At 41.5% G+C, this 16783-nt stretch overlaps 2 protein-coding genes across 2 annotated transcripts; both read left to right on the top strand.

The window, feature by feature from the left end:
- The first annotated feature begins 246 nt into the window (after positions 1-246).
- LOC121198815 (inward rectifier potassium channel 16-like) lies at positions 247-1413 on the top strand. The gene has a single exon (XM_041063144.1). It carries the CDS (start codon positions 259-261, stop codon positions 1411-1413), a length of 1155 nt encoding a protein of 384 aa, XP_040919078.1. The 5' UTR covers positions 247-258.
- Positions 1414-2182: 769 nt separating this feature from the next.
- On the top strand, positions 2183-8118 carry LOC121198909 (inward rectifier potassium channel 2-like). The gene is made up of 2 exons (XM_041063285.1): positions 2183-2324; positions 4770-8118. Exon 2 carries the CDS (start codon positions 5014-5016, stop codon positions 6328-6330), a length of 1317 nt encoding a protein of 438 aa, XP_040919219.1. The 5' UTR covers positions 2183-2324; positions 4770-5013; the 3' UTR covers positions 6331-8118.
- The last annotated feature ends 8665 nt before the right edge of the window (positions 8119-16783 follow it).

The following is a 16783-nucleotide window of genomic DNA, read 5'->3' as shown; positions in this document are numbered from 1 at the left end:
TCAAGTCATTTGCTGCTGATAGCCTGAGGGACAGACTGACCTCGGTTGCCTGCTCAGACATGAAGGGTTCAGCTCAACAAACAAGTCTGAGAGACTTTTACATTTTAGCCACTTGTAATGAGTAAAATACTGTCCCTCCCTGACCATGAGTACACTGTCATGTTATTCAACTTGAAAATACAACTGTATCATCCTAATCTGCATTTTCCATCTCACCCTTGTTTGTCTACAGAAGAGCTAAATCTGGCCCTGGTCAAAATGAGCACAGAAAGGGGTGAACATGTCGTCATTGATACCTACTACACCACAGTCCATACACTGGGTAGGCAGAATGGAAATGAGGGCAGTCGGCTCCGCTACATGCAGAAAGATGGCAGGTTTCCTGTGGTTTTCCACAAGGTCCCTGGGGACTGGAGTCCATACCTGCTGGACATCTTCACCACTCTTGTAGAAATCCGCTGGAGGGTGATGCTCCTCATATTCTCTCTCTCTTACATTCTCTCATGGCTGTTCTTTGGTCTCTGTTATTGGCTCATTGCATATGTGAATGGAGACATTCACAATGTTGATAACAAACCCTGTGTGGACAATGTGCGAGGCTTTACAGGAGCCTTCATGTTCTCGATGGAGACCCAAGCAACTATTGGCTATGGCTTCAGGGGGATGACAGAGAACTGTATTGTGGCCATTGTTGTGGTGACAGTTCAAGATGTATTTAGCTGCCTCCTTGACACCATTGTCATTGGTATCATTGTGGCTAAAATGGCATCTGCTCGTAAGAGAGCTCAGACAGTGGGTTTTAGCAGCTGTGCAGTAGTCAACCTGCGAGATGGGGTTCTGTGTCTGTCATGGCGCCTTGGGGACTTCAGAGGTAATCACATCCTGGAGGGGGTTGCCAGGGCCCAGTTAGTCCGCTATGTAAAACAGCCACTGGGGTCTATTGTAATGTCCTATCAGGACTTGGACATCCAAAACTGGGACATTGTCCTTGCCACACCAACCACTATTATTCACAAGCTGGAGCCTGGCAGTCCCCTCTACAGTCTGGGCCCCGATGATCTACTGGGGGACGAATTTGAACTGGTTGTATCTTTCACTTACACTGGAGACTCCACAGGTATGCTGCACCAGACACGTACCTCCTACACACCAGCAGACATCCGCTGGGGTCAGTGTTTCCAAGACATGTTGAAACTAAGCAAGAAACACTACAAGGTGGACTACGCTCTGTTCAATGAGACCACATGGGTGCCGGTGCCCCTGCTCAGTGCAGAGGAGTTTGACAGACAGAGATGCCCTGTAGAGGGCAGTCAACCCTACAATCGACTCTTGCCTCCATTCAAAAGAAATGGACACACTTGCCGGGTGAATCTTGACATCACTGAAGAGGTGATTCAGCAAACCTGTTTGTAGCTTGAGGAACCAAAGAAATCCAACACAGTGCATGTTGAACTGTTCCCATAAGATCAAGAGCAGTTTGATAAGATGTGGTCTTGTATATATGTTTATATGTGAACCTGTTTTTTTTATGCTTTATATGAATAAAATTCATAACAACAGATGTAAGTCAAATAAAAGTCTATTTGTTCCTGTAAAAGTCTAGATACTTTAGGAGTGTTTTTTTTTTTCTTCTTTTATGAATTATAGCAACACTGCCATTGTGTGATGCCACTACTTGTGAGCGTTAAATCTCTCTGTAGTCCTACACCGCCACCCTGTGTTCACTGAGTGCAGTGAATCACTCCAGCAGAGATATCACAAAGTAGGCCTCAGCTCCACACAACCTAGTGTATTTGCTTGGTCCTTCAGCAGAAAGAGAAAAACACTTAATCTCGCGACATATAAATCCCAATCATTGTACATTAATTTCAGGAGTCACATCATCATCATCATCATGATCACCATCAAATCACGTGCAGTTTTGTCACGATTATGGAGAGGTTTCACAATCAAACTAACGATTCTATCCAGTTTAAACATAAAGTTCAAGGGGATTTGATTTCTTTTGTCTACAACTCCAACAGATAATACAAAACCTCCATGTGGGCTCAGAGCCTCAAACAGGCGCTGCAGCTTTCCATTGGCCATCGCTGCGACAGGGGCGGGGATAGGCACACGTGTTTTTAAAGTCTGTCTTTGCAACGACAAATATCTTCTTCAGTGTTGCTGGAGAGGGTTATGGCAGAATTTACAGCGCCAGACGGGAAACTAAGAGAACATAATAAAAGAGCAGCAAGAACAGAAGAGAGGAAGTGTGCATATCTAGCGCATATGGGAGTTATTACAACAAGACAACGGCAGATTTGAGCTGCAGTGACCAACAGGTAGGTGCAATAAGCGGGAAATATTTATTCCTATTTATGAGAATGATATGGCGTGGGAAATATAGGCACAGTCTGCAATAACTGAAGGTTAGTCTCAATGCAAAATTTGCATGTTGTGTCGCCCTGTAAAAAACCTTGATGTAAATCAAAAACTTGATTTCAGTTATGGAAAAAGCTGTTTCCTGTTTCGTCTTAAACATATGATTTCCTTATTAATTTCTTTATTATTATTATTGCTATTATTATTATTATTATTGTTGTTGTTGTTTTTGTAATGGGGCATTGGAGGCTGAAGAATGTTGACTGGATGATGTGCATTGCCCCAGTCCGTGATCTGAATTAACTCTGTAACTCATGACATCTGTGCACAAGCTGAATTTTGTAATAGCCCCTGGTGTAAAGATGATCATTATGAATGAATAAACTGGTTACAAATTCTGTGAAACTGCTCAAAAATATATAGACTATTATTAAACAACAAATGCTGTAAAAGCCTAGGACTGAAGTTACCATCTGCTGAATGATTGGCCATAGTTATTGATTTGTGTAATAAAAAAAAAAATAGAGCAGCTTTATGTAACCAGTTTCCATCTGCCTCAGCTGTTGGCACTAATTGAGAACACATGCAAAACAAACAATCACAGGTTGTGCAGCCTCTGGAAGCCTTGGTCTGTCACCATATACCAACCTGCAGTAATAAGTGATGTGACATAGTGAGTAGATAAAAGCTTGGTGGGAAAGAACCCAATAAACTGTGACAGAGAGGAAGAGAGAGGGACCTCATTTTCTGATGCACTTAGTGTCAGTGCATCAACAACACAAAAGTACACCTATGCACTTTCGTGTACCCTCCTTTTGATAAAAGTGTCACACAAATGCCCTCTCAGCTGTCTTTCTGTCCAACTGTCCTCTTGATCTTTACTTCTCTTAAGTCATGCAGTGTGGACTATGTGTATTCTAGGGTTTTGTGCAGCCTGACGTTTACCTTGTTTCAGTGCCACAATAAGCTATAGACTTTGTTAAAGAAAAAGGTGAAGAAAAGGTCTATATTAGCCAGCATCCTCATGACGTTAACTGGATACTGTACTTGTAATAAGGAACTTGAAATTGTTTACATTTCCTGTGACAAGTCTTTTCTCACTAAGTTTAATAGCAATGCAAATATACAATAGTCCTTAAGAGATAAGTATATTCATTTTAAATATCATATAAAATCTCTGAAATCCATTAAACAAAATCCTTTGGCATGCTTTAAGCTGTGAATGAATGGACCCCCATATTCCCAATAGTGTGCATGACCAGTTGCTATTTTTAATCGACCCAGCAGTGACATCATCAGTTGTGAAAAGCAGAGATGATGCATGGGGGATTTAGGACCACGTCCTGCACATCTTATACCACATAACTTTTGATCACTTGCAGAACAGACACAAAATTAGGAGAAAGAATAAAATGACCAACGGTAATAGAAAAAAGTTTCCCTTTTGACGACTGCGTTGTGCTTTTAAAACTAAATTAAAGAAACATGAGCAGTTACATTCAGAATATTTTCTAAAAAGGCTGCTAGACTTTATTTCATTTATCTCTCCAGTCATGTACTTTATTTCTTGGCCTTTTCACTTTGACACAATAGTGACACTCAGATGAGATTGTTTCTAAAGGGGAGGCGGGGAGTTATTTTGGCAGAGCATGTCTGACAGACCATGGGCTTTTGTAGCCTGTGGTGTTGCATTTTAATGGACCTGTCGGGCCACACACACACCAGGTCAATAGCTTTTCTAATTTAGCTGCCCTTGTTGCTCTATTACATATGATGCAAGGTTACTGTTGCTATCAGAGAAAGTCGCCCATCCTCTCTGAAAAGTTGTTAGGTGGTGTAGGGAGTGGGGTTAACTGTAGCTGTGAATTAGATTTGGCCATGCTTATGCACATTACTGTGCACTTACATAGCATGAAATGCAATGAGTGGTGAATGGGTTTTAAATGCAGCAACTTTATGTACTGCATTCTCAATTATGTGCACAGTTTCAAGACACATCTGCACAGAGCTGACACTTGTACTGTATCTTTGTTCTGGTGGCTCAAAGGATCAGCATGAACTTGATCTGTAATTTGACTCAGCTCCCCATGGAATGACCTGCCTAATTAATACTTACATTAAGTGGGGTAAACATCCTTTCCCTCTTTGTCAGCTATCTAAGCGCTTAAATAATATGCTTTACCTATTACTGATAATGCACAAACAATGGATTCACTGTGCTTTCTGGCTGCGCTGCATACACTGTTTGTATATTCTCTGTAAATGCAAGAAGAGCGCAGTTAACTGTGAGTGTACAATCCATTATTTAGACAGCAGGTAACCACACACCCACGTGTACTGATCTTTGCTCTGGTTCCTGCCAATTACTTTAAAACTGTTTTTCTCTCTGTCTGTAATTTCCACAGCCTACTTCACTGATGAGGTCAAACCAGCCGTCAGAGAGTGACCTGCCCTCACCAAAGGTGCACACCACGCCTGCAGAAGCATAGGTCCAGTCTCCCCCATTCCCTGCCAGGATCTAGTCCTGTTTTCACATTTTCTGCTTGAGTTTGTCCCCGGGATCATTCAAAACTGTTTCTCCAACGCTTCTACCAAAAACTTAGACTGTTTTCCAAAGCAGAATCGGCCCAGCCCTCCCAGGCGGCAGCGATGGGGAGTGTGCGAAGCCACCGCTACAGCATTGTGTCCTCTGAGGAAGATGGCATGAAGCTGGCAACTATTGCCGTCCCAAATGGCTATGGAAATGGCAATGTTAACAAGGTGCACACAGAGCACCAACATCAGAGCCGCTTCGTCAGGAAAGATGGTCACTGCAATGTGCAGTTTATCAATATGAGCGAGAAAGGCCAGCGGTACCTGGCAGATATCTTCACCACCTGTGTGGACATTCGCTGGCGCTGGATGCTGCTCATATTCTGCCTTTCTTTCCTGTTGTCGTGGTTATTTTTTGGCTTTGTCTTCTGGGTAGTGGCCCTCTCTTACGGGGACTTAGAGAATGAGACTCAGATCTGTGTTTCCAATGTGGATAGCTTCACCGCTGCTTTCTTGTTCTCAGTGGAGACCCAAACCACAATTGGCTACGGTTATCGCTATGTGACAGAGGAGTGCCCCATTGCTGTTTTCATGGTCGTCTTTCAAAGCATTTTGGGCTGCATCATAGATGCTTTCATCATTGGTGCTGTCATGGCCAAGATGGCCAAGCCCAAAAAGAGGAATGAGACCCTGGTGTTCAGCCACTATGCTACAGTGGCCATGAGGGACGGCAAACTGTGCCTGATGTGGCGCGTTGGGAACCTGAGAAAGAGTCACCTGGTGGAGGCCCACGTTAGGGCTCAGCTCCTTAAGTCCCGCACCACTGCCGAGGGAGAGTTCATCCCTCTGGATCAGGTAGACATCGACGTAGGCTTCGATAGTGGCATTGACAGAATCTTCCTGGTGTCTCCGATTACCATTGTTCATGAGATTGATGAGGACAGCCCATTCTATGAGATGAGCAAACAGGAGTTGGAGACATCAGAGTTTGAGATCGTAGTGATTCTGGAGGGCATGGTCGAGGCTACAGCCATGACCACCCAGTGTCGGAGCTCGTATGTGGCCAGTGAGATTCTGTGGGGCCACCGCTTTGAGCCGGTGCTTTTTGAAGAAAAGAACTACTACAAAGTGGACTACTCCCGCTTTGACAACACCTATGAGGTGCCCAGCACTCCCCACTGTAGTGCAAGGGAACTAGCTGAAAAGAAGTCCAACGCCTCCAGCTCAAGGAACTCCTTTTGTTACGAGAACGAGGTGGCTCTCGAAAAAGTCGAAATGGAGGAGGAGTTTGAAGAGGATGGCAACAGGCAGATGAGTGGCATTGAGGTTGGTGCACTTCAGGACACAAATACAGATGTGGTGTCAGACTCTGAATGCAATCTGGACTCTTTGCCTTTAGAATCAAGACCTTTGACGGCTGAATCAGAAATATGACTGCAGGGATAAAGAAAGGTTAAATGCTACCACAGGGTATGTTAAAGTTTGCTTGAGCTTTGTTCCTGATTGCTGTTGTTGATGATGCATGACAGTTCGTAAAAGACTGTGATTTGAGTATGAAATTCTCTATGCAGAAGCTCACGCACATGACACCAAGGAAATACAAACATGCTATACTGTTCATGATGAAAGTGGTGGTAAATTAACTGGTTACATGAAGCTAAAATGGGTTAGATGCATTCACTTAAATACTGCCCTTATTAAGCAAAATATTTTAGTAGAACAGCCAATTGGGCTGGCTACATTTGCTAATTTAATGAAGTGCATATTTCCAATTTGCACATTTTGCATTTCATCCTGCGTGTAATAGGTCATTGTTGTGGCCTAAACATCACATGAGGTTGGGACGCGCTAAAATAATTTAATGTTTAATTTTAATTGAAAAAAAAATCAAACTGGTTTTGAGATTTGATTTCAAATGCCAACCTAACCAGACACATTTAGGATCATTTTAAGTTCAACGATCTTGTTTTAGAGGCGACTAACATCATTTAAACCACCTGCACAAAAAAGGCTGCTGTTTGTTAATGAGCTGGTCTCTTAGCAAAGTATATGTCTGTTCCTCTTCCGTGTGGTGGTCTTGGTGTGTTCTCATGGCGCAAGGCAGGAAAGAGATGTCTTGTACAGATTACGAATACAAGTACACTATGCTCCTCAAACTATCATCTTGTCTAATTATAGCATCTTTTGCAACGTGTGCCTTAACAAAACTCTCAGTCCCAGTGGAGGCACTCAGGAGGTTTGGCTTTGACTGAGCACACACTGCATTAGATGTCACAGAAAGAAGCATTCAGAGGTGATTCACTTTGCAGTATACTGCCACTTCTTGCAGGTCTTCACGTTCTAATGTGCAATACGGTTCAGTGGTAGAATGCGACAGGAAGCTCAAGCCTGAGCCGAGGTTATGAATGTTGATGATAAGTGCTGCTAAGTTACATATTGTATGTTTAGAGAGAAATCTAGGAGCCAAAATGTATTATTTGTCTTTTAAAGTATCCATTTTGAAGATTTTAGATGTAGACAAGCATGGTTTCTGTCAGTGTGTTTTCCAAAGCTTTACTGCACTTTCTTCCTCACCAGAGAATTTCCCCCCAAGTAACAACAGGAACTGTTTTATTACCCAAAGCCAAATGTGTACATATATATAAGAGACAACCGTAACTCATCTGTTAGTTGATGTCGATTTGAAACCTGAACTTTTCCTCATCTAACAGTGATTGGCTGATTTATTTGAGTTGATTTTGACATAGTCTCTTCTTTATATTAACATCAGTGTTCTTGGCTTGGCAGTTGTGCAGAATTTGGACAGATCTTAGTTAACCCTCTCACCTCACCACTGCGGGTCTTGTGAAGTTATTTGTCATTTCTGAATGGGCCCTTGCTTTGTCTTACTAAAGGTCAGGTCAGTTGAATAATATTTCATTTGCAATCACAAATCTTGAATGAAGATAGCACACTTGACTTCAGTCTTACACAAGATTGAGCTTTAATGTTTTTTTTTTTTTGTTTTTTTTTTAACTATTACTATGGGTGTTATTGTGACACATTCAGAAGCCAGAACACTGTACTGCTTCTCTCGTAAGGAAATCTGTCGAAACATTTTATCTGGTCTCACATTGACACTTCTCCTGTCTTAGGTCTTTATTTTTCTACCAGGGTCTTCCCACCTTCCTGCACAAACTAGAGACTGTACAGATTTTTTATCTTTTGTAAATTATAACGCAAATACTGTATATTGATATTGCAGTTGTTGAAAACTGTTTATGTTGTTTTTTCAATAAAAAAAAATTATAAAATCATTAGTTGATGCATTGATTGTACACAACAAATCAGTCTGATGTTATGGGTACGGCTTTTGAACTGATGAACAATTTGTGCCCATCCTTCGATGTTTACATCAGCTAAGTGATCTATCTGCATTCTACAGAGCTAGAACTTTCCAAGGATTTGCATTTTGACCCAAAATATGCGGCATCTGGAGATGGTGAGCAGAGCCCTGCTTGACTGTTTTAGCCGTAGACACACATGCTGCTCCTCTAATTTGGAGCTGTGGCCCAAATTCCGGGCTGCTAGCTGTCAAGAGCTCACACCATCATTTACTTTAATTCACCAAACTGACTCAATCCAGTTCTGTGAAAGTCCTCAGAGACCCCATGATATATCAGTCAGCTCTGCTGGAAGTCATTTTCAGTGACAGCAATGGAAAGAACGTCTCATTCTATTTTCCCAATACCTTTCAGAAATCTGTGGAAAATAAGTGTATTCTGTACTATGGAGTGTCTTGATGGATGGTGTAAATGTGTAGAATTAGCTGGAGTATAATACCGTAGAACTATGATTATTAATGTCACCAAGTTTAAAAGAAGTAAAGCATTACTTAGAATACCTCCAATGTCCACTGTCCTAATCAGCTGTTTTTTTAAAAAAAAGAGATTTCCAATAGAAGTGATGTATCTGTGATTGGTGAGCTCTCTACAAAACCACATGGACACACAGATTGCATAACAAACCAATACTCCAGAGAGGACGCAGCCAGGATTGTGTGATCATCCACCAGCTCCTCCAATCGAGCATAAATATGCGTAAAACACTATTAAGCAATAGGTGTGGTCATTGTGGTTGTATCACAGATGAACCTGTGTCTGCAATATAACACATCTGTTTACAAATTTAGTTTGTTTCCATCCACAGCTGCTGCTTTCTGCCAGAATGAGACGTAGTCAGGGAATCTATTGATCAGACACGTCCGCAGGGAGGCAGTGAGCTGATTTGATTTGGTTCTACATAGGAAGTGGGTGCTGCTTCGGGGCTTTTTCCACATTAGCCAATGAAACTGCCACAAAGCTCTGGCTTAGAGTGAATTTGGGGACTGTCTCTTTTCCATTTAGAAAAGAAATTTCAGTTAATTCTCACTTAACTTGTCTTACACTGCCTCATTTTTAAAACCTAACCTAACTTAAGATTTTTCTAATTTTTTATTTTTATTTTATTTTGCTTTTAGATGGCTTCCGAGTCTACAAGCAATTTAATTATTTAGTTAGAGCTTCCTTTAAAAAAAAATCCTCTTGATTTCAGTCCTACCAACCTCTGCAATGATATTTAACTGAGAGGGATGGCAGTTGTTCAGCTAATGCTGGATGTTCTGTTTAAAAGAAATTGACAGCCAGAGTTGGCCGGAGAGCTCTTGTCAATGTTGATGATGACGTCTCACTGGCGAATTCCCCTGAACTGGATTATCAACAAGCTTGACCTTCAGATTAGATGACGAACATAAACATAAACAGTTTGCCAGCAGAGTAAAACAACACATGGTGCATAGTAGTCGATCTCTTTAATGTTGAATAAGGTAAGCGTTTTTGGATGGAAATACATGTATAGTTGAGAAGACATATTCCATGCTGCAGACCTCAGCATGAACCGATAAAAAGTAAAGATATGACTAGTGGAAGTACAGCATTGACTTCCCGTTACTCATGTAAGAGCTCAGAAACACCCCTGGTTTATCTCAACGACAGTCACTTAGAGGGAGTTTATACACATAATTTTAGAGAGTGTTAAAATCGCAGGCATATTTATCACCCAGGAGGAAGTGTGGTGCACAGTCTTTCCTGGACATATTTAGAAAGGGTATTATATCAGAAAAAATATCGCTCTGGTCTTATACGGGTCACATCAAGCAGGGTGTTGCTTTATAAATAGCTGTAACTGTATGTGTTTGTCCTAAATTCATGTCTTGTGTGTGCTACTGAGGTCATCAAGCGTCACTGACATTAATAGTGTAAATATGATTTTTTTAAAAAAGGGGGGGGTCCTCTTTATTATGACCCCTATCTTATTTCACTGAGATGGCCTGAAGCAACACAGGTTATTGTAGGCAAGTGTACATGAACTGTTGGTGTCTCATTTAAATCTATTCTCCTGCAGGTGCATGTTTTGTATATATCTGCCAACTAAAACAGATCAGAAAATCTATGCAGTCAGAAAACAACATGTGTCAGAGAGCAGAGCATAGTATGTTTGTCCATGTCCCAATTCTCAAGCATCAAAGTCACGGAATACCAAATAGAAGTAAGTCAAAGCCTGGGCTGACTTGGTATGTAGTCTTGAATATACAACATGTGTATTTTGTCCTCTGCAGATTTTGTGAAAACATTAGGAAAGTGTTAAGTTGCAATGCTCTATCTGCATTGCCACTGAAGTGAAGCACATCCAAGTTTTACACAGACTTTGTTTCCGGACATCTGACGGATGTGACATTTCTGTTACGATCAGCTACTCTGTTTTGTAATATTTCAGAGAAAGAGGTGCAATAATCTTGTCAGTAAAATAAAGCAGCAGTAGCAGTTACATTCACGAATTGTAACCACTCAGTCAAAATGACTTATTGCCTCAACCTCTCTGGAAATGGGACAGAACCTGCAGACAGCAAACTGTTCTCCAAAGAGGAAAGCCAAGACAAGTCTGAGGGATGTGCTTAATGGTGACTTTGACCTTGCTTCTGACAAGCATATAACTCATGCAACATGTTCTTTTCATAACAACGTCGTAATTAACAGCCTGCTGAAGCCTGTGATCTAATACAGTCAGGTCACTGGCCGGGAATGATACAGTATTCCAGGGATCAGGAAATATTATTATTTATTTCTGCACTGTCATTTGCAGCCTAATTTAAAGCCTTGCTCCACGACTGGCATAAAAAAAAATCACTGTAGGACATCTTCCTAGAATGCAGTTGGAATAAATTAGGTAATTACATAATTCTGATGACAATTGCATAAGGCTTCTAGTGGGTTTGACAGAGACCTGCTGTCTCATGCAGCCAGCCAGTCAATGTTGGCAGCAGGCTGACTAATGAGGACTCGTGGCACAGGGGGCAAAACGCTGATACTCACCTGTCGTCTTTAAACTGCAACTTCGAGGGTGATCGTGTTGCCATCCATCCATTCTATGTGACACCGATGCTGCAGAGAAGCAAATTAGCAATTAGCAATTAGAAAAGAAATGCAACCTGAAGTCAGCAGCTGTGTGCCAACATGCTTCAGGAAGCACACACAGGTGAAGTATAAAATATACAGGCAAATATAATGCATGCAATTTTTTATTATTTATTTAGTGATACCCCTACAGAGGTTTGTGTCCTATCATTACACTGGGATATTCCAGTTCTTCTCAGAATCAAATTTACTAGTTTAAATTTTGTAGTCTGTAATCATTTTATGTCACTTATATTCAAATACTTTGACACGTTATCTTTAAATACTTAGACTACATGACATTTAATAGTTAAACAACATGACAACATGATTGCAGCCTTTATCAAACAGTCTATTATCTCTCTTTTTACCTGTCTTGCTTACTTGTTTTCCTTTGCTTGCATTTCATTCTAGTTTCAGATTTTTGAACCACAATAACCTTTCACATGCGCATAAACAACAAACACTTACACACATACTCATGTACACACACCTGCTGACAACCATTTTGGCGCTATCTTTGACAGCTGAGTGTCTCATGACACTCAGGGAAGGAATAGGAGTATCCAGCAGGTACAATATGTTGGACAGGATTCAGGCTTTTTCCATTCCCCAAGCCTGCTGAAAGACAATATGTATATTTATTCACGGTGGGTGTGTCTGGTCACACACACAGCAACAGGAATTTGGCACATAGCCGCTTACATACAACTGTGTGTCCATCAGTACATTGCTACGGTTCATGTTTTGCTTTCCCTCTTCATACAAATATATCTACATTTGTGTTATTGTCTGAGATTACGTTTTCTGCGTATTGTTGCCACCGGGGCAAAATGCATTTACAGTCGTGCCATGACATTGCTCTGTCTTTGTTTGTATATTCATGCCACTGACCTTTATCCCTCTGGCTCGGGCTCCTCTAACCTTGACAAACACATTCAGAGCCAGGAAACAAAAGCGATACCTACTTTATGCTCATTGTTGGCTCTTGACCAGTAGCACCTTGTACTGAGAGGATTTAGCTCTGTGTGGCGTCGCACTTTGTTGCCTATAATGGAGGTGCATCAGCAAGTGAGCCACATTACTGGACACAAAGCCTCCCTGACCTCCATTTATGACACCTGGCTATATCATAACAAGCCCTGCTGGCAATGTAGATCTACCTGCACAAAACAGTTGAAAGCGACATGTCATATCAGCAACACAGAGCGACCGCGGACAACCTCTTTCTGTCTCTCTCCTCTGAAACTTTTCTATTTCACTCTTTCATCTCGTGTTTTGATGCTTGTTCTGTCTCTGATTATCCTGCAGTGGTATTTGCCAAGTCTCCCCTCAAAATAACAAACTCTTAAACTCAGTTAGCGAAGCCTGGGTTGGTAACAATGAAATAAAAGAATGTAAAAGTCTTTCGAAAACATGAATGATTTCAAGGATGGAGAATTTAAAGGACAGTGGATACTTGAGAGGGGCTTGTTTATGAGGACAGCTGAGGAGAGATGGATACCTTTGAACTGTGTCCAGCCCTTCAGTGATAAAGGTTACCACCAAACTGGTCTTGCGAGCCAGTCACTATGGTCATACACTGAAGACCACTGACTGCGGAGTGACACGTGCCAAACTGTGTTGGCTGTAACATAAATTATATTGTCGTATTTTTCACAAAGATTGCTATGTTCAAAAGTTTACATGTTCAGCTTAGGACTTTAGTATGCATGCTCTTTTCCAGGAACACCATACTCCACAATCATACACTTACACACATTCACACAGGGGAGTAAAGACACTGCAGTGATAATCGTTATGTGAGAGGAGATATACTCATTCACTTCTCCTACCCACATATTACCAGCCATCTTTGGAGATTCACTGTGACCACAAGCCTGTCTCTGTATCCTGCTCTGCTGTCTGCTCCAAGTTCAAATGACCAAACTTCTCACTCGATGTTGTGAACCTGTTTTTGTGAATGGAGCTGACATCTTTCCATTTAACGTGTGGTAGATCAGCCCCCTCAGGACGCAGCAGCCTCCGTACATAAAAGAGCCTAGAAAGGCCTGCAGCCAGGGTTACTATGACGATATCTGAGCAACCAGCAACGTCAGCTCCAGTATGGATTCCTCTGGAGGATAGACAGAGACAGAGAGAAAGAAACTTGGAATCAAACTCTTGTTGTTTGTTCCGTGTCCAAAGATAGATGAGGATGATGATAGTATGACATGTTTGATTATTTTTGGGGCTCAAATTGACAAGCATTTGGAAAATGCACAGCCTTCATGACTAAATCTTTGTTCCTTGACACATCTGTGTTACTCCTTTTAATTGTAACTGTGACTTCTTTTAATTAAGGCGTAATGAATCATGCATAAGACATAAATGCTGTCTTGTTTCTAACAGAAGACTAGGAAGCCTGTGTTACAAATTGGAGGTGTTTGTCAGCCATACTAGTGGCGTGGCTGTACAGATGGCCATGCCAGTCTGTCGCTTGGTTGGTCCACCAGTTTATAGAGCTGCTATTGTGTCTATAGACTCTTAGTCTTAATTTGCCTTTCACAAATACACCAGTGTTTTGGAAGTACGATGCTAAATAAATTAAGTAAAGCATTAAGACATTGCCATTAACATTCACATTGTATTTGCTTGCTGATACTTGCCCACATTCACATTTGATAATGACATAATTATAAAACATTTATTTCTACCTTGAGCGTCATCAAAGGTCTTAAGGGTCATGTGTTTCCTTGACACATAAACTTGCTTACGTTTTCATTATCAAATGCTCATTACTTATTTATCAACATGTTTCCCCATGGGGTTCAATGTGTATTATTACCACAGCTCTGAACACACGGTTTGTGTGCTTGGATCTTTGATGCAGGCAAGAAGTTGCATTTGCAATTTAGATCAACCTGGACAGCTGTTATAGTCAGCCAGAAATAGTGTCAGAGATACAGATCCCTGTCCAGGGCCAGCGTAGTGGTCTCATACTGTACCTGTTAATCATGGGAGAGAGGAAGTAGGAGTTACAGCAACGCACACACTCAGATGCAGAAAATCAAGGCACAAGGCAAAGTGAATGTGATCATCCTCCTCCCCACTTTAGATTTAATTCACACAGAACAAGATTAGAGGATCCAATCAGTGGTGACATTGAGCCGGGCACCCAGCGGAATGGGACACCAGGGAGGCCTAATCATCCCCACTGCTTTGCTGCGGCAAGCCAATCAAATCCCCTGCAGATGAAGCAGATGGTCGATATCATCTTCTCCCTTTTCTAGGTGAGATTATCTCCTTGGCTTCAGACCTCATGGGTGGATGTTTACTGCAACAGTGGCCTTTCCGATATTTGCAGTTGCGGAATGCTGAATTTCCCTTGGTGTCAAGCGACCTGAGATCTGAAATGTACAGGCAGAGATGAGGTCCAAGATTTTAAAACCACATAAACAGGAATCTGATAAAAAAGGAGGATTTTCATTGCAAAATTAAACATCACAAATTGAAAAAGTTTTTCTTGTGTTGAGGAGACACACAAAATGCATTTTTCTGTTAAATGGTATTTTTACTGGTAATAAGCAAACAGTTACTCCATTCTAAAAATAACGAGTGATTTCCTCATTCTGCTCAGAATGCAATTTCTTCCGACAAGAAGATTATTCCTTACGTCACAACACAATTTTCTCCCCTGTCCTGTCTGTCCTGAGATTACAGAGGTGGCTTATGCTTGGTTTAAGCAGGTCTGCCATAAGGAAAACAATGCAGCAGAAGCTCTGCAGGAGATGACATGTGACTTCTGATTAGAAACTCCTCAGGGGAAAAGAGAGAGAGAGAGTGGGGCAAAGTTGACACGATGGGCAATTTTCTGGTGATCAAAATCAAACAGAGGTTTATGTCACACATACTATCAGACTGATCAGCTTAAAGGTAATCTGATGGTTCTGTAATTTACAACTAAATCAATGCCTTAAAATAGCAGCTATTGTAAAACAAGTGTAATATGCAACACTGACACATGTTTGTGCACTTCTGGAACAGCAAACACACACAATATCTCTCCTGGCATGGTGCCAAAGAAGGGACCGGGTCTCCATTGGGGTCTAATTAATGCGATGTACAAGAACCACAAGTGTAATGGAAGCCTTCTCTGCTCTAGAAGAGCTCTGAAAACAGGGCAAGTTTTCCATGTCCAATGAGAGGAACAGGTAACAAGAGAAGATCTGCACGCTACTTAAGAATGTCCCTGCGCCAGAGAGAGGGCTCAGCATTACACCTAAGGGCTCAGGTAATCAATGTTGTGTTCTGATCTTTTGACTTTCCTTGTCACTTAAAGCACCAGACGAGCAGCACGAGGACCTGGCAATTAAAAGTCAAGCTGCTGATATCAAGGCAGGAAGAATTACACAAGTGACAGTGAAATAAAGGAAGCGTTGGGCAAGAGCTTTTGTTAAAACTATGCTTTTGTCATGCTGTGGCTGTGTGTGTGCATGTGACGCTCCACACTGTTTTGCCAACTTGAAAGATTACTTTGAAAAGGAGGCACAGCACATACAGCATCAGCCATTTCCCAGAAGCCAGGATTATTTGTGTCATTTAAATATTGGCAGACCTGAAATAATCTGGACAAACGTTTTTCCAAGACGAGTTCAGGAACAATACATCAACCCATTTGTGAGGGATGATTACTTTCCTTTGCTAATTAAAGAAGGCTCTGTTCCTGCAAGTGAATCATATGATTGGAAAGAAAGACCTTCCACATTACCAGGTTGGAACTTAAGAACTTCTTTAGCATCTCTTGATACAGTATGATCCAAAGGTATGGTAACAATGGCTGTATAAAAATATCCTCAGAGGGACACAGTGATATAGCTTCATGATCAGATCAGGCTTCATCACTTAGAGGACTAGAAGATGTTTATATATAAAATTTAGTCTCAGCGGCCTGGTTCTTTTTTAGACCTGGTTGTTTTGCATTAACAGGCACAGACTTGTAGCGAGGCAGCCTTGATGAGATGCATCTCTCTACACTCACTGTCACTGGGGACAAGCGTGTTTCCATTAGACCAGCTGGGCTCTAAACACAGGGTCTTCAGGAAAACAGCCTGGGTTAGGGGGACACTGCTCTTTCACTTCTCCTGTCCTCTGCTGCTAGCTTCACTCCCCACCATGAGAAACCAGGGGCCATGTGATGGCAACAAAGAAAACACTCTTCTGCTGACCTCACTCCAGTGTCAGCAGTAACAGGTGTGCAGAGGCTGTAGAAATACTGTTAAATACTGTGGAAGGACCTTTTATTTTCAATTTGAACTGCAGGCAATGACAGCCGGTCCAGTCTTGCATACCATTTGCTAGAAATGATGATAACAAGTGATAACAAGAAATTAGCAAACAGTAATAAAAACAAAAATAAGAGGTAAGACATAAGGAAG

This window comes from Toxotes jaculatrix, chromosome 18 (genome assembly GCF_017976425.1).
Source record: "Toxotes jaculatrix isolate fToxJac2 chromosome 18, fToxJac2.pri, whole genome shotgun sequence".
Lineage (NCBI taxonomy): Eukaryota > Metazoa > Chordata > Actinopteri > Toxotidae > Toxotes > Toxotes jaculatrix.
Note: the sequence above shows the minus strand (reverse complement) of the source record. Positions and strands in the feature narration are given on the sequence as shown.